Consider the following 17,232-nt stretch of genomic DNA (forward strand, 5'->3'; position numbering starts at 1 on the left):
GCACGCATCTAGCTGTGTCCCGTGTATCTACGTACAATCTGAGAAGGAAGTACCTCGCAGTTAAAGCCGTCAGCTTTGCTACGTTGTACCTATTGATTCTACTCCTAGAATTTTATGAGTCTCTTTTCGTAACCTTTGGTGACGCACGTTAGTCTTTTCATTCCTCTAATCCTTCATCTGGTCAGTCTGCTCACCTTTTGTTTGCATAACTTTGAAACCAAATGAATTTGGAATTTATCTTTCTTGATCTCTTGGCAGTATTTGGAATGTAAAGGTTAATGTCAAAGCAGTTTCCTCATAGGCCGTTATTTATCAGGGTTTGTTCTTTATTCGTTAACTATTGCCTACTGTACGGCAGGAAAATAGCAAGTACATTTATTCACGAGATTGCGTGAATAGCTAAGATTATTAGATATCAATAGGGTTGCATATAGCATAAAATCTAGGTTCGCGCTCATAATCGGGTTTACGTTGAGACTTAGATTCTGGAGACCAATCACGGTGCAACACTGGCTTTGAGCCAACCCTTTGTTCACTTTAGATGGGGTCAAGAGATAAAGTAGAATGAACTTTGAATCAAATAGGTTTTAAACGTGAAGGGAAAAAATGGCAAACCCAGAAAAGACACGGTGCCGGCCATTTATCTCAGTAAAGTAAGTCAGAGTTTTTGTCTGGGAATATTTCCTCCTCACAGTGGAGACGTAACATTACTAGTAATATGTTTTTATCGACATGCGGTAGCCTCCTTCACAGGCCTAGGGGGCATTGAATTAAGCAGCTTACGTCAATGCCCCCGGTGAAGGAGGCTTCCGCATGCCGACAAAAACATATTACTAGTAATGTTACTAGCTGTTTCTTAATCTTAGGTCGATTCGCGATTTTTAACTGAGAATACGCCGGGAAGGAAAATATGCCGCGAAAGGAAAAATGCCGGGAAAGGAATATAACGTTATACCGGGAAGCTTGTAGATTGTACTCGTCCCAACAACTTACGCCAATGCCCCCAAAGAGGCCGGTGAAGGAGGCTAGACATACGGGTGCAATACGCATGCATATGAGAAAAGATTTACCCCCCAAACAGCCTAACACTAACAGAGGATTGAAGAAAAATAAATACAACAGGTAAATCCTTTCATTAACCTTTGTGATCATCATTCTGATTCTATGACTGTCCTTTGTGAGGGCTCTTTGCTTCAAAGCAGGTACATCAGGCACAAAATATACCTAGGCGGTCTTGTGTCAATGTAATCCCAATAGGATCCAAATGTAGATACTTATTTCGAGGTCACTGTCTGCAGTTTTGTGATAAAGTAGCCATGAATGCTTAGTAAATCATACAAAGTTAATTACATAACAGCAACAAAAGCTGTTATGCGACTTCTAAAAACGCATCAACGCGATGGGCTCATCGGCGATTTATTGATATACCTAAGGAGTCTTGCAGTTGCCCTAACAACGGGACGCTAAGTGCTGGCAGGGATAGTCAACAAGTGGCTACTTCGGCCGCCCTTGATCTTATTTACCCTCGACATCCCGCATTTATCCACCGAAGAGAACCAACTGTTGCTTCGTCAGTAGGGGAGGTCCAAGTGAACGAGCATGGCGTGCCATTTCAGTGCAAATCAGGTAGGCAGACTTGCCATTCTGTGCCGGCTGGCGGGAGCCCGTCATGGCCTCACAAGTCGGTAATGTCCGTATGTTGACACTTGGTGACTGATACAATAGCGATGGCTTACCACAACAAACAGCGAAGGTTGTCTCAACAACAACCTGTCGAAAAAAGGCATTAGCTGTCATTACCAGAATTTCCGTGCTCTTGCCTTTTGCCCCAAACGGTAGGAAAATATGTTTGCTGAAAGTGTATTCTGGGGGGAGGGGCCCAAAGAAGGGGCAACATTGAAGCTTGTAACGTTAGTTGTAACAATTGCGTTTGTTGCAAGATTTCCATTGTCACCATACATGTAACTACTTTGAGAAGGTGCATATATATACTGTGTAATGGGCGAAAGTATTCAAAGTTGTCGTCAAGAGTGCATATGGGAAAGCCTTAGCATCATGCATCCCAGCTTCTGTTAATGCAGTCACCAAGACATAAGGCCAGTAAAACTTCAGTCTTCCTTTGTTGTCAACGATTACAAGCGCTGCTACACTAGAAGTGTTACGATTTTGGAGTCATCAAATCCTGACAAACAAATCCAATGAGATCACATTATACGTGACACAATTCTCTAACATTTGTGATGTTTAGGCCGACTTGCAGCATTAAACTACAACATCTAACATTACAGATGTCTGAGCGGCGAACAAACAAGTCCCTTGTTTGATGTCGTAACATCTACAAGATAATAGTTTGTTGCGAGCGTAACTTAATCCCTTTGTGATTTCTCGTTTGGTATTTACCATGTGAACGTTTGTTATCTAACGTTAAGGCTGTTGAAATGTTCGTTTTTTTTTGTCTGAATTTTTCAGTACCAGAATGCCTTCGACCCAAAGCGTCTCCAGAACTGGAACGTGCCCAGCGGTTACAAGGAGGTAAGGTCCAGAGTCAAGTTCCCTTTTGATGTCAAGGGTTTAATGCTTCACCAGCTTTACACAATCCTGTGGCGAGCGTCTGTACAATTCACGTCTGTCACAACAAACCTTTTTGTACCTTCCAGTTGATTATCAATGTCTTTCCTCTTCAACCAGTGTAGTGTAACGTTATGTATTACAAAAGAAACACAACAATTTTTTTTCCTGGCAAATCGTAAACATACAACTAGTATTCCTTATTCACCATTAAATTTTGCCTAATGAAATGTCAGTATAGCTTATAAAGCTTGCAATATGTATTCACTAAAAGTTGATTCTGTGAAATCTAATGTTTTAAATGATATTTTTCTCTACATGTTTACATCATGTTGACTTAATTGTGTCCAACACTTTCCAACCACAGAGGCCAACTAAACTGGAAGGATTCACCCAGATTGTAGCCAACAACCGCGGGCACCTCCTGCCCGGGGTCCCACGCTCTGCTACCTCGCCCTGGGGCACGTTCCTCGGCACCTGGGACATGCCCAAGTCCATCCCGCCCTGCCCACCAACCAGTCTCACCGCACGGTCAGCCAAGGCTGCGGACAAAATCCTCGCGGCACAACAGAGGTCCAAACTCAACACTGCCAGCAATGGCTTCAACATTGCCAAGCTGCATGTAAGGACTCTAAAATACAGTCATCTGCCTGGTTTGAAACAGTATCAATTTGATTTTTAGTCACTTTCATACATTACCAATGTGCAAATGTATTTTCATGTATGCAAAGATGCATGCATCAGTAGAATGCCAGCTAGCAAGTTTCAGGACAGACTTTTTTTAATGACTCAGAGCTGTTGTTGTTTTACACAGAAATTGGAGTTGAGAGCAAGGTCTGCACCCCCTAAGCTGAAGTCCCCCGCCCCCCAGCGTCAGAAGTCTGCAACCCCCACCAAAGCACCCAGCCCCGCTGCCCCGGATAGGGTGCCGACACCAGCACTGGAGAGGGTCGTTGAGGTGGAATCTTAGAGCCTGACCAAAAATGTCACCTTCCTTCCATTTTCTTTTCTTTTTGTACATTTCATTTCTGCACTTGTAAATAAAGCAATGGTCCCAGCGATGTTGCTTTTTTGTGTGAGATTACACAATTTGCTAGTCATATGCAGTAAGAGAAGTAGCATCAGCAACTCAGCTTCTCAGGAGAGATTAGAAATGTTTTAGGAAGAGCTCCTCTCTGGATAAATAGGAAAGTTATGGACTATAACTTGTCTGAGAAGTACATACTAGCTATGCATATATATTAGGTGTTAAAGCTTTCTCTGGTATTTGTAAAAGAATCCGATAGAAGTAACAAAATGCTATGGTGAACAGTGGAAGTCATGTTGTAGAGGCAATTACCCAGTCTTATTCTTTGTAGGCAGAGGACTGCATTTACCCCTGTATGCTGGATTTAATGTTTACACTTACAATAGAAGCTTGTATATCAGCACATTCCCAGGTTACATCTTGGAGAATTAATGACACATGTGTACACTTGTCTGGGAGCTGTTGGTTCTATGAACACATTTCTCTGTTCCCCTCTGCACTGGAAACTATACTATGCATACATGTATGTGTAGAAGTAAACGTGTATGTAACATAGCCATACCCATTATGATATCACTGTTGCCAGAACATGTTATGTGTGTCTACATATACATGTGGTAACTGGTAACAAACAACACATTTGTATGGAGTCAATAGACAAACATCATATTAGTAAGTACTGTACAGACACATTTTAATATTTTGTCAAGTATAATCTTTCTCCTTCACCAATCAATAGTAGTTGTACATATATGTTGTAATAACATTATATTCAAATCACATATAATAAAAGTTAGAAGCAAAATCAAAATTATTCACATCTCGTAACAAACATCTCACGATTAAAGGCTTCCAACTGTAGCATGTCATATTACACATATTAAGTATATCGTATTAGATATATTTTTGTTGCTGAAAGCTGCTAGAGAGAGATTTAAATGACTGATTATTACTTACTTAACAGATTGATATTTAGCTTTGTAAACTGCTCAGCTGCTAGCCATGATTATTAACCTGTCTTTACTTTTTTTAGTCTTTCAATCATGTTTCACTCACTTATAGAGCTTGTGTAGAATAAAATGGTGCTAAACTATGTTGTCATATACACAGGTCTGACACAAAATAATTCTAAAGACAGGCCCTGGTTGTCCATAAATTGAATGACATAAATAAAAGTGGTCTCCTTGTCTATGAATAAAATATTTTCTTTACCCGCATCTACATTTATTAATTATTACTGTTGCATTGCAGAATGTTCACAACAGCAATATCTCAATATCTGAAATGCTTCTTAGTCTTTCCTATATTCTTGCAAGTGAACCAATTTACCTATTCAAAAAGCACTACTGGCCTTAAGTAACCTAAACCTTGCTTTTCAAGAATATGCATCTGACCAACAAACTTTTCTTGTTGTAATATGCTTATACACATTTATAATATCATGGACACATGCTTTTCTTACCCGCTATAGCACAGACCTGGACCTAAAATCAAAGAGACATAAAATTGGTTACAACACTGTATAAAGAGTCAGTACTCGAACATGTTGTCGGGCTTTCTTTTTATACACTGCCTAACAAAGAAAATCTGATAAGTAAGCCCAATACAGTGAGTAAAAAGACATCCAAATCATGCCGGATTCTAACCTCTGTTTGGAGAGTAAGTGTGTGAATTGGAGTATGAATTCAACTGAACACAATCCAAGCCTGAATGGAACACTTTAAGAACAATGCAGTACCGAATTATCAAACTTATATGCTCTTTTTGAGTCTGTCATTCTCGACACACAATAGTAGAACACTGCCTCCATTTCCCTTTGTATCATTTTGTATTCTATGTATTTTGAAAAGCTTGTTATCTATGTTTTAATGAATATTGAATATGACAATTTTGAATACCACAGTATGTGATGTGACTGTCAGAACAACTCGGGGGCCCAACCCCTGCTAATCAGTACAAATTCTGCTCTGAATAAAACCATTATTATTAACAATATTGCCATGAATGAGATGGAGAGTATTTTGTGCAGTAACCCACCTTTCTCCAGTGCCCTGAGCTCCATGCCCTCATGCCTGAGCTTGAGTCTGTACAGATGTCCCATCAGGTCTGCTCTGTGCTGCTCGTCTGTGATCCCCATCCTCTCTAACTTCTCATCAGTCAGCCGCATCAAGGACTGGCCTGAGTACAGGGAAAATTAATATAGTAAGTCCAAAACAGCCTCTACCTGACCTTCCTGTAAGGACTTCTGGCTGGAATTCTGATAAAATGGTCAACGATTACCCAAGAGAATGACCCTATGGCAAGGGTAACTTTTGCGGGAAAATGAAACCCTCCAGTGGCCAAACTCCTCTGAATAGATGCAATGGCCACACAATAACATTGCATGGATGAACCATGATAATATCAGGTTGTATTAGTTTTGGTCTTAATCATACATAAGAAAGAATACAGTACCTGTAATTTCATGGAAGGTAAAAGCCTCTGCGTACTTCCTGTAGTAGTCTGCACAATGCTTCTTGAACCATCTCATCACTTCCTCATGAGACCAAATGTATGCTAAACCAGGAAAGACAAACATACTTTATTAGCAATCCTTACACTGCTTACCACCAACTGTCTTTCTCAAAATCTTACCTTGTGACAATAGCTCATAGAGGAAAGACCTCTTCATAAATAATGCCGTCCACAGGCTTTCCTCGCCTTTCTCTTTGGCTCAACAGCAGTGCAGCTACTCTCTCAGTTTTGAAAGTGGCACAAACACACATAATATGTATTATGTAAACGCCCATTCCTCGTTAACTGGGAAAATTGGAGGTAGAAAATTGTAAAAAATAAAGTTGTCCAAAACGCTTACCTGCTGGTATGAACTTGTTACCACTTATATCGACCATCTTTTGCTATTTTTGTCTGGTGCTAACACGCTTAATTTTGGAGATACTTGATTTTTAGTAGGCCATGTCATTTTTCCTACAATTTCGTAATAAAGAGCATATTACTACACAGAGAAATGTTCCAGCAAGTAATAGTGGATTAACAACAGCCAAATTAGCGCATTTTCCAACCCAAAACCTTCAAATTACACACCAATGAGAAATATTTAACCGCCGTGTCATTTGTTTCGGAATAATCATCAAAATTACTAGCTATTAAGTTTGCTACATTTGTATAAAAGTAAATAAATGATATGTTATTTTTCTGATATGAAGACAAACCGTTTAATACTCCTTAATTTTCACCCTGTAGGATGGGATAAGAGAAATAGAATATATTTATGAAAATGGTTGGAAGCAGGCGACGTCTATTCTACAGGTAAATGCCAATGAACTGTGGTAACGTAAATTACAGAATCTCTAACATTTGGAGGAAAGCCGAATAGTGTACATACTGGCTCTATTTGAACTGATCAGGTCATGTTCGTCTATAATGCTGGACCTCTTATCTTCATGTTGCTAACTCAGAGTAGCAAAAAAGTGTATCTTTGTTATCCGGAATACCCGTATAATCTTGCTCGTCCTGTACCCACCCGGACTCTGCGGAAAGACACCCAAGATATGCAAGGTCTCTATCTTGGCGGGGTCTATTTAAATACATGCTAAGTAACAAAGGATTCACGCAATCACACGCTCTATGTCAGAACCGCTTCGTCCTCGCGTCCTTTAATCAAGTCTTTGGGAATAGCAGGACATGATGCGATGGCAACATGCACCAGATGGACTGGGCCTTTCTAGCACAAGCTTTCGATATTGGAAAGACAACAAACTAAACACCAGTTATCGCACTTCTTATAAAACATTTTTTAATGTCAGGACAATCTTTGTTCGTGGAACAAACACAATGTCACATCAATATAGAATGAATGTGCTACCTAACAAAATGTCCATCCATACACCTTATATCGTGTGGTTCAATAATACCGGGAGAAAAAATTGTGTAATATGTGTATAACAAGGCTTTTGTAGATGAGCAAGGCTATAAACAACAGTGAATTTTCCAAAAGAGAGCTGCATGTGTAAAGGCACTGGTCTGTTCTAAAGTTATCCTGGCAGCCTGTCCCTTTATACTAATGCCACGATTACATGACAAGCCTGACGTTATATAGATCTTGACTTTATAGAGTGGGATTGGTTTCACAAATAGCTTTCTGCCTTGAACCATGTGTCTGTCCATGTAAAACAATTCTGTGCATCAATTCTGTGCTGTCACGACTGGTTGAAAGAGTAGTTTGCTTCTAATTAACAAGATTTCCAACCTTAACAAGCAAAGGTGAAAACTTCGGAACATCTAATGATAGTGAAGTCTTAACTTGAGCTATTAACTTCTGCAGCCCATATGCTTTTGATCATGGAGCTTATAACTCAATGACAAGTCCTCAATGTAGATAACGTGGCGCTAGCGTAAATAGTGTCGCTGATTTACCGCCGTCTGTACGTAAAGGGGTCCACTGTGTAAAACGAGAAATATTTCTGTGACACGAATCTTGACTACATTGACCTTATTTATTTTATTTATTTTATTTATTTGCCAATGATACAACTCATTACACGGATCTACCTAGGCAGCTTTGGGCTGGTAGCGGCAGATCCACAGAGATACAGACGAACATACATCATCGGTCGACGTGATCGCACATGTTCGCACATGTTTATACACGACGGGGTTATACCGCCCCTTACGGGGTGACATACCCTTTCATATGCGCCAGGTCTCCCGTCCGGGTGAATGATGTAAATCTCCGTGAGCCGAAGCTAGGTACTCATTTTCACCTGAGTATAGTGAGGAAAGCCGTGTAAAGTGCCTTTCCCAAGGGCACAAGATCGGTAACACGGCAGGCGGATTCGAACCCGCAACCTCTCGGTCACGGGGCGAACACGGTCCCACTGCGCTACGCGGTCCCACGGACCGCAGACCTTCATAATTAGCTGATCATAATCTCTGTTGCTATTTAAGACAAACATGCTTGAAACGTGCCTTACTAAGTTACTTCATCAGTCAGTGTTGAGCATGAATTTCTGTCATTCCAGTCGTGTGATCTTCAAAAAGCGCGCAAAATGACGACAAACTTGGACGAGTCTCCTTTGACAACAGGGGTTTATTTTGGTTCAGTCCAACCCAATATACATTCATTCAACTTGGTACTATACATTCCGTGTAATGTTGATTATTGAAGCATCAGATATCAATATAAACACCCGCATCTTTCCAAGTTGGTGCATGTCAGGTTTATCATTTGAACATCGTTCCTATGAGAAATGAAAAGTCCCAGCATCGTAAAATTCACTGAAACAGGAACATATAAACAGACTGCATTGTGACTCTATGGCAAGCCAAGCCCACCTACAGTAACATTACAGCAGATAATACGTCTTTGGTTGATGTGCTCTTGCTGAACATCCGATGACATGTTGAAGAAAAAAAAATGGTAACGTAAATTATATGGTAACGTAAATTATATTTATGCTTTTATTGATAAATAAAATTTTAACAAACAGCTCTGGAAAGATTAACGCTGCAGGCAATTACTTATCTGGGAGCATTCTTTCCTATGAGTACAAAAGTAACGATCTTTCTATGATTCTAAGGGACTTATTATGGTAACGTAAATTATATCAAAAAAGTGACAAACGGCCTGAGATTGGCGGTTATAGTCATGTTTCCAACATTCGTGTTTTATGTGTTCTATCATTTGTTTGTTACGCAACACCACTGTTTAGCAGATAAAACAGTGAAAAAATTATCGGAAAATGTCTTTTCGTAAGCGAATTACACCCAACAGAAGTTCGGTAACGTAAATTATACAAAAGTTGGCGACAAGAATAAAACGGCATCTGACGTAAAAAGGTCGTCTGCTGGACAAGTTCATCAACACGTGACAAGCCGGCCTAAGTGGTTGATGTAAATTATGACTGAAAATTTAAAGAACTAACGTCTTTTCATTATCAGAATGCCACGATATTCACCTTTATAGCATTTCCGACACGTGTTTTTAGCGTGTTTCTAAGCAAAACCTTACCCGGGACGACCAAAAGGCAACTAACAATGGTGGGAAATTATTGCTTAGCATATTACTATCATGTACTTGTAACGGAAAAGGGCAAAATACGTAGTCATTGTGTCTTTAAAGAAATCTGTGGCCCGCTGCTTATGTGCGACAGCAATTTGCCCCTTTAACGAGGAATGGGCGTAAAACAGAGGCTCTTGGTTACTCTCCAATCAGAGCTTGACAGGGAAAATCGCGACCCTTTTCTTATCATCATTCTTTTCTTATGTGCCATTTTTTTCTGTCGGCTAGCCCTACCAGAAGCAGAGGTTGTTGGTTTAGCGGACAGAAAAAGACGGCATATAAGAAAAAGACTCACAATTTCCCCCATCAACCTCTGCTTGGGGAGTAACCAAGACCCTCTGTTTGGATATTACTAGTATGTGTGTTTGTGCATGTGTGTGCAATGTGCACGTGTGTGTGTGGACAGTAGGTCTTGGTCATTTTACGTCTGGTCTCGGAAGAGGTATGACTCCAACAGTGCTGTAATTAAATACACTGCAATAGTATGGCTATATAGTATACTACTATTACTACTTCTACTAGAAAGAAGTTTGGAAAGCCTCAAAAACATGTGTAAACCAAACAACTGGTTGGAGATCACATCTACCGAAAGTTTCAAACAGAGAAAAATAGACTGATTAAATCATGCCCATCCAACATCTAGCAGGGAGGGGCCAGTACAACGTTATTATGTATCCATGAACAGCAGAGTTTCTGTTACACAGGCCAAGGAGGTTATGGGGAGGTTATATTCCCTGTAGCATCCTTGCACATATTAAGAGAAAGCCACAAACAGACCCACCTGGTTTAGTCTGTTTATGTTTCTGTCTGCTGGCACCACTGCTGCTGGCCTGATCACTCTGCCTTCTGCTCAGGGGCACCTTCACATCAGTGTCCATCTTCCTACTGTTCACACGCAAACAACCTGCAACAAACTTGGTGTTAGAAAAGACTTGGACAGTCACCAAACATACCAGGTACTTTTTCATTCCCTAGCAGTAGTAAGGTTTCAGGTTTGAAATTGGTGTTGAGTCCCAAACCAAGCTCCTTGCCCAAACAAAGGCACAAAAATTAATAGGCTTTTCTCTAATACTAAATGATTTCTACTACTTCATTTATAACTATTAGTTCCATGAGGTTTTATCAACCCCCCAATGAAACTACCAGCTTTTCATGCACATTTATTTGTTTTTTATCCCCCCCCCCCCCTCCCTCAAGCCCAAAATATATCAAGCAACTAGTCTGCTTCTTCAAGGAATACAAAAGACAGAAAATGGATATCGAATCGTCTTCGAGTGCATTAATTCCTATAGTGCCTCATTAATTGTATAGAAAACCTTAAAAATTAGTTACAAAAGGAGAAACGCCACAGACCTGTTTTTGAGTTTCTGTTGTGTTCTCTACCACTAGAACCACCAGTCTGAGACTCTGACGTTTTTAGAGCTCTGCTGCCCCCCATCGACGAGTGGAATATCCCATCGCAAAGCATAGCGGGAAGTACAAAATGGCGGACATTGCGAAACTGGATCTGTACGGCTTGCTAGAAATCGACCCCAGTGCCGACGAGAAGACGGTAGGACGGTAGTAGCGACTGTTTCTGATAGAATACCTCACTCTCGACTACCATGCAAAATTTCGTTGTATTCACTTGCGCTGTTCCGTAAATAACTGTTATGGTATCGAGTGAGTAGCTAGCTAGCCAGGCAGCTAGGGCATACCATTACATAGTGATCCTGACGTTTCCACAACGTTTTTACAACGGAACCAGTCTGGAAACTTTACAAGTTTACGCTACAAGTTTAGATACAAGGTCGACACCATGAGGAGGGCGTACAGAAACGATAGCTCTACTGCGTTTTTAAGTAATTATTAGGACACTATTCTGTATTCATGACTAACTTGCTTTATGCTGTAAATCTCACAGATCAAGAAGGCCTACAGAAAGAAAGCACTAACATGCCATCCAGACAAGAACCCAGACAACCCCAAAGCAGGTAATGCAGGCCTAGACTTCTGTCTTTTCATTTTATATTTGGGTCAAGTACGTGGTCAAATTTTACCTTCGTTGTATGTCAATAAAAGCAAGAATGCTGAGAAGATGCAAAAATCCACAGCGCATCCATAATTGGAAATATGCAGCTCGATTTATGTTGAATCTTATTTTGTGTCTTCTTAATTCTGTTTCAGCGGATCTATTCCACCAGCTGTCAAAGGCACTTGAAGTCCTCACAGATGTCGCTGCTAAGGTAGGTTCTTCCTTGTCCAAGTATCCTCCCCATTTCATCTTTTACTGTGAAATTTGTTTTTGACTAATGCCAAGTAATGGATGATACTAAGTAAGTTTGTATATTGTGTTTCTAAATATAATTTCATTGATTCTGATTTGAATGACAATGACAATGACGACAACTGTTCCCTCCTGTCTACTTGTCAGCCTTCAAAACAAATGTCCACCTATATCTCCGTGCACAGCTATTTCCAACTCATTTGACCTTGCTTTGAACAATCTCGTTAAAAAAATCAATTTCTTTTAAAACTTTACAGGCAGCCTATGACAAAGTCTTAAGAGCCAGGAAACAGACTGAAATCAGGAACAGACATCTTGACAGTAAGCGAAAGAAATTCAAGGATGGTAAGTCTTATTCACAATAAAGTATGTGCTTAGTCAATTGAAGTTGAATTGTTTTCATTTGCAGCGCCAACCAGAATAGTGACCACTCCAGCCAAACATTTACTGTTATGGTCTGCATTGCCTTTATTCCATGTTGTGTATTTCTTTAGACTTGGAGGCAAGGGAACAGGCAGCTGCTGCCGAGAGAACTGCAGATATCACAGCTGCGCGTGACCTGGAAGCAGAGGTGAGTTCATGCCTTCATGCTCGTACAGTTTGTCTGTGTAGAATGTACGTTCTTTTTAAGGCAACGGCTAAGGTGCTAGTAGTTCATCCAATGTGTCCTAGCCACTACTTGGTCTTTGAAGTATAAAACAAATTGACAGTGCTTTAAATGTTTGTACACACTGTACCTTGTAATCTGAAAAAACAGTGACACTAAATGTTTTACAAAAATAGACATTGAACCCTGACTCTGCCTTACAGATTAAAAGATTACGAGAAGAAGGATCGAGACAGCTGGAGCAGGAAAGGGAGCTTCTCAGGCAACAGCTGGCAAGGGAGAAGGAAGCTAAAGGTACTGCAGAGGCTTCTATCTGTCAAAGCAACGTCAAATAGTGTTGGCTTCTAGAAATTTCTGAGTCAATGCATTTGTGTTGAGGACCCACATTTTTCTACTTGTTCAGTTCTCAAATTTGTATTTGTTATAACTGCTTTTCTTTTCAGTGTATTCAGCACAGTCAACTGAAGTAGAAACACCAAAACTAAAGGTACAGGTTTCTTTTACACATCTACACGTTGTAATGAAATTATAATGGATTTGATAGAATGCATTTTTTTCATGTTATCAGGTGTATCTTGTTTTCCATCGCTCAACTTTGCAGAACTTGTTTGCGAGTTTAAGTACTCACTTTGCACATTGTTTCATGGTTTGACATTTATTGTCGTTCAGGTGAAGTGGAAGAGTAAGAAGGGAGATGAGACCAATGGAGGATACTCGTACGACTTCCTCATGAGCTGCTTTAGAAAGGCAAGGTTTCAATATTGTACACACCTATCATACATGGTAAAGAGTAAAAAATGGTTCGCTACTAAATAGATGCACCAAATATTAATGTAAAGCACTGAGACTCAGATCTTACCTTTACTTGGAGACTATAAAACAAGTTGCCTTCTGATGGTTTCAACTTTTGTTGGAGCATGTGCACAACATCAAATACAGGTATGTTCATGGTCGTTGATAATCTGTATGTTGTGTATGTTGTTGATGCAGTATGGGGACATTTTGAATCTGCTGGTGTCAAGAAAGAAAAACGGCAGTGCAGTGGTGGAGTTTTCCCAGCAGCAGGCTGCAGTAAGTGATTTATCAGCTCTCCGTCACTTGGAGGTGAAATGCAAGTCTTTTGAAACAATATTCTGCGCATAAGGTCAGACCAAAGAGCTTTCATGAAGAAAATATCTTGTCTGTCGGAAGTAAGAAACAGAAACTAAAAGCATTAGAAAGAAAACGTTTCACATCTCTCCAATTGTCAGGGTTGCCCTCCTTATTAATTGGCATTCTAGAAGTCTAATGTATCAGTTTTAGTTAAAAGGCTGTCTTTGAATGAAATTCTTAAATGTTTTCCAGGTGATGGCAGTGCAGTATGAGGTCGGAAATCCAGGCAACCCTCTGCAGCTGTCCTGGTTGTCTGGGAAACCAGAGGAGGGCCAACACCCGGCAACACCTGATGCAGCTGCAGCACCTACACCTGTCATAGCCAGCAGGTGGGAGACACAGGTGAGCTATTAGACTCTGGTGACTTTCTGTTGACTTCTGTTCTTTGCAAAAAGTGGACCACAACTGACAACTTTCTATCCTGAAATAAAGCCTGATTTATTTACATGTTTGAATTTTTTTTCAACTGGAACAAGGCTTAAATAATAATGTTCCCATATCTAATAGCCCCACAAACTCAACTTTTAAACTTCAATCCACACCACATAAAACAATAAGTGTCTTTTGTAGCACCATAAAAATCTGATCACTGATAAGTCATAGGTTGTACCAGATGATAGGGCCAGCTATGGACTGCAGCCCTTTTCAATCCTTTGGTTAACATTGGCAAAAGCTACAAACAAACATGACATTCCCTTTGAAACAAAGTGCAATCATGTTTCTGACAAAAAAATTGTAATTCTTCCAGATGCCTGCAAGGTCAGAGACGTCTTCTTCCACAGTGAGCGACCAAGACTTTGAGAACCTGGTCCTGATGAGGATGAGACAAGCCCAGGAGAGGAAGAGACTGGCAGAACAGATGCAGGCAGAAGACGAGGAGAAGGAACATAGGAAAAGGGAAGATATGGTTGACAAGGAGCAACGTCTGACCTTAGTGGACCATAGAAGTTGTAGTTCTGTAGTAGATTTGTGGTTCAAGTAGAATTCATCATTTCAGTTCCATAGTTCCACTTCTTTAGTATAATTTTCAATCATGAACCCGGTAGTTCCAGTTCTGCTGAAGAATTCCTAATCAGTTCTGTACTTACAGTTTTGTAGTAGAATGTTACTGACACTCTGGAGTGCACCATCATTTTTAATCACCCCAACTTTTGAACATATAATCAAGAATCTGAAGACAAGAGAAATGAAATATCTATTTATTTTCCCTGTTCTGTTGTAACCTGATATATAGGTAGAATAATACTGGTAAAACTTTTAAGGGCTTTTAACCATTTGAGCTGCTCATAATGTACATCACAGGTCTTCAATTTCGTACAATAGATATTGTGTTATAATATTTTTGAAGTTTTGTATAGCCTAAAGTATGATACAGTATTAAAGGCATTTTACCTCTCACTGTCTGCATCTCATATTTTTCAACTAATGAAAAGTACATTACTACAAAATCCCAGCATTAAAAAAATCCTACCATATAAAACAATAATCTCATCAATTTTTTCTATCCTTAACCTGCTCCACCACCATACATTAATGTCTCTATGTTCTTAAAGTGTCCATGGTAGGTAAGGTTTTGAGAGTAGACTCACCTCAGTAAAATCAATCACACGTATATGCACTTTGTACCAGTACCTCCCACTTCACAATATAGATATAATTGGCCTATTTGCTTAATCAGCCCTATAAAAAAAGTTATCAGTACTTCGGTAGTATGGCAAGTTGGCAAACACTTTCTATATTAAATGCTCTTTTTTTTGCACCAGATTTGACAAAATAGAATTGTTAACACCTTTGAAGTGTTAATTTGCCACAGTGTTGTTGCTGGTAATTACCTACAAAAGGAGAACAATAAATGGGTTCCTTGTTATCAAAACAAGAGCTTTCCCAGAACCAAATACTGTCTTCATGCTTCATTGCAGGTGGATCATTTGGTATGAAAGGATGTACAGTACATAATACAGCAATAAAGGTAGTCAGTAGTAACCATGACAAGTGTCAGGACAGGTCCATGTCGGACAGTTTCTGTGGTGCAGGCTCCCCATTGGTGGCAGCTGCCTTCTCTTGGTGACCGTTTGCTTGCTTCTTCTGCGGCGTGAGCGGTTTGTGTAACGTCCATGCGCACGTCTGCCCGATCCCCGTCATCCCCACCACCCGCCAGCCGCGCCTCTCCAGCAGGTCCAGCACCACGCGAGGAGACTTGGGCGTCCGCCACTCTTTGCTGCGGAGTGACAACAGCCGGGATTTAAACTCTCAACCTTCATTAATAGGGGCACCTATCATTGGATCATGCACACTAGTGTCACCATCACTAAGCCAGTTAGCGGTTTGGATTACGCATGTGGTGCACTGTGGGTAATATGTCAATGTTGAAGGCCCCTGACAGGACAGGTACATTGTACAACTAAACAATGGTCCAAGTAAGAACTTTTTACAAATTAGGGGCTTTCAGTTTCACGCACACAGTGTAAACCGTGAACTGGATTATAGACCATTTCAAGGATCCCTTCACATGCTGGGAAAAACAGAATTCTAGGTAATGCAAGGGAGAGAACAAAATCATTACCATGGCAATGTAGACACAGTGCTAAATACATGTCCTCATGGCAATGTTTTGCTTGACACACACATACCCCACGGAGTACAGGTGTGTCTTTTGTTCGATTTTGTGATGTGTGAACAGGTCCAGAACGTGGTCGGCTTCTCCAACAAAAGAGGTGCAATGCATACAATGTACTAACAATTGTTCCTCCTTGCTCCAACTTCAAATTGACAGCCCTGGTACTTACAAGTTATTTCCTAGCATCTGCTGCAGAGTCGCCCCTAGGTACTCCATCAAGTCTTTGTCTGACTCCACATCCCCTACAATGGTGGGACCACACTCCTGTAAAACAAAAGGTGTCCTCATGTGATAACCCCACTCACAAATCAAACTGTGGTCAAAGGCAAAGGACACTGACTTGTTAACAGTCCATGCTTTACAGAAGTATATGGCCTATGTCGTATAACAATGGCCATAGGTGTTCTGTTGTCCATGTCTCATGGGCCTTCACTACCACATGCAGTGAACCTACTTATTAAAAACACAAACATGTAAACATGTTGTCCACGTTACAACGTGCTCCTAGAATCCTTCTCCCGAGACTTTGAAACAAGCCAATTTTTTGTCAATCAACTGATCAACAAGATTGGGATTTGATTGCAAATTCCAGTCTAGTTGAAGGTAGTCTTGGGTTAGGCAAGGTTGTATCATGCCCACTTGAAGGGCATGCATGCCTGCACATATGATCAGCAAATGTTGTTTATGGTTGGCATAGGAATGAAAATTGCACTCTCTCTGTTACCATTCGAATCTGCGTGCTGATGAGTAGGTATGGCATGGTGTTTAGCACTTCCAACTGCGCTTGAAACCTCGAAAAAATCTTTTGTCGTAGTTTTCAGCTTCCTGATGTCTCCCCCAAGGACTTCTCGAGTGTTTGTAACAATTTCGCGTTTATGACGTCACACCGGAAGTAATTCCTTCATTCCGCACTGTGATTGGTGGAGAGCGGCGT

General features: G+C 40.5%; 4 protein-coding genes across 6 annotated transcripts; 2 read left to right on the forward strand and 2 right to left on the reverse strand.

Annotated features, from left to right (window-relative positions):
* Positions 1 to 1,332: 1,332 nt before the first annotated feature.
* Positions 1,333 to 4,230, forward strand: LOC118409315 (protein Flattop homolog). Of its 2 annotated transcripts, none has more exons than XM_035810259.1 (4): positions 1,333 to 1,626; positions 2,470 to 2,532; positions 2,936 to 3,190; positions 3,383 to 4,230. In XM_035810259.1, the coding sequence occupies exons 1-4, from the start codon at positions 1,600 to 1,602 to the stop codon at positions 3,536 to 3,538; spliced, it is 501 nt and encodes a 166-aa protein (XP_035666152.1). In that variant the 5' UTR covers positions 1,333 to 1,599; the 3' UTR covers positions 3,539 to 4,230. The 2 variants fall into 2 exon arrangements, with proteins under 2 accessions (XP_035666152.1, XP_035666162.1); XM_035810269.1 differs by lacking the exon at positions 1,333 to 1,626 and adding an exon at positions 1,673 to 2,096.
* A 42-nt stretch (positions 4,231 to 4,272) lies between these two features.
* On the reverse strand, positions 4,273 to 11,108 carry LOC118409325 (protein aveugle-like). Of its 2 annotated transcripts, none has more exons than XM_035810278.1 (5): positions 11,010 to 11,108; positions 10,438 to 10,560; positions 6,050 to 6,151; positions 5,633 to 5,773; positions 4,273 to 5,079 (listed from the first exon to the last, which is right to left on the reverse strand). In XM_035810278.1, exons 1-5 carry the CDS (start codon positions 11,092 to 11,094, stop codon positions 5,054 to 5,056), a joined length of 477 nt encoding a protein of 158 aa, XP_035666171.1. In that variant the 5' UTR covers positions 11,095 to 11,108; the 3' UTR covers positions 4,273 to 5,053. The 2 variants fall into 2 exon arrangements, with proteins under 2 accessions (XP_035666171.1, XP_035666180.1); XM_035810287.1 differs by having other exon boundaries at positions 10,438 to 10,568; positions 11,007 to 11,059.
* On the forward strand, positions 11,030 to 15,076 carry LOC118409308 (dnaJ homolog subfamily C member 17-like). The gene is made up of 11 exons (XM_035810246.1): positions 11,030 to 11,208; positions 11,560 to 11,629; positions 11,823 to 11,881; positions 12,180 to 12,267; positions 12,417 to 12,493; positions 12,733 to 12,823; positions 12,973 to 13,016; positions 13,199 to 13,276; positions 13,520 to 13,600; positions 13,874 to 14,023; positions 14,430 to 15,076. Exons 1-11 carry the CDS (start codon positions 11,140 to 11,142, stop codon positions 14,661 to 14,663), a joined length of 1,041 nt encoding a protein of 346 aa, XP_035666139.1. The 5' UTR covers positions 11,030 to 11,139; the 3' UTR covers positions 14,664 to 15,076.
* LOC118409336 (GTP cyclohydrolase 1 feedback regulatory protein-like) lies at positions 14,867 to 17,223 on the reverse strand. Its single transcript, XM_035810300.1, has 3 exons — positions 17,023 to 17,223; positions 16,468 to 16,562; positions 14,867 to 15,899 (listed from the first exon to the last, which is right to left on the reverse strand). Exons 1-3 carry the CDS (start codon positions 17,056 to 17,058, stop codon positions 15,677 to 15,679), a joined length of 354 nt encoding a protein of 117 aa, XP_035666193.1. The 5' UTR covers positions 17,059 to 17,223; the 3' UTR covers positions 14,867 to 15,676.
* Between the last annotated feature and the right edge of the window lie 9 nt (positions 17,224 to 17,232).

This window comes from Branchiostoma floridae, chromosome 1, assembly GCF_000003815.2.
Source record: "Branchiostoma floridae strain S238N-H82 chromosome 1, Bfl_VNyyK, whole genome shotgun sequence".
Taxonomy (NCBI): domain Eukaryota; kingdom Metazoa; phylum Chordata; class Leptocardii; order Amphioxiformes; family Branchiostomatidae; genus Branchiostoma; species Branchiostoma floridae.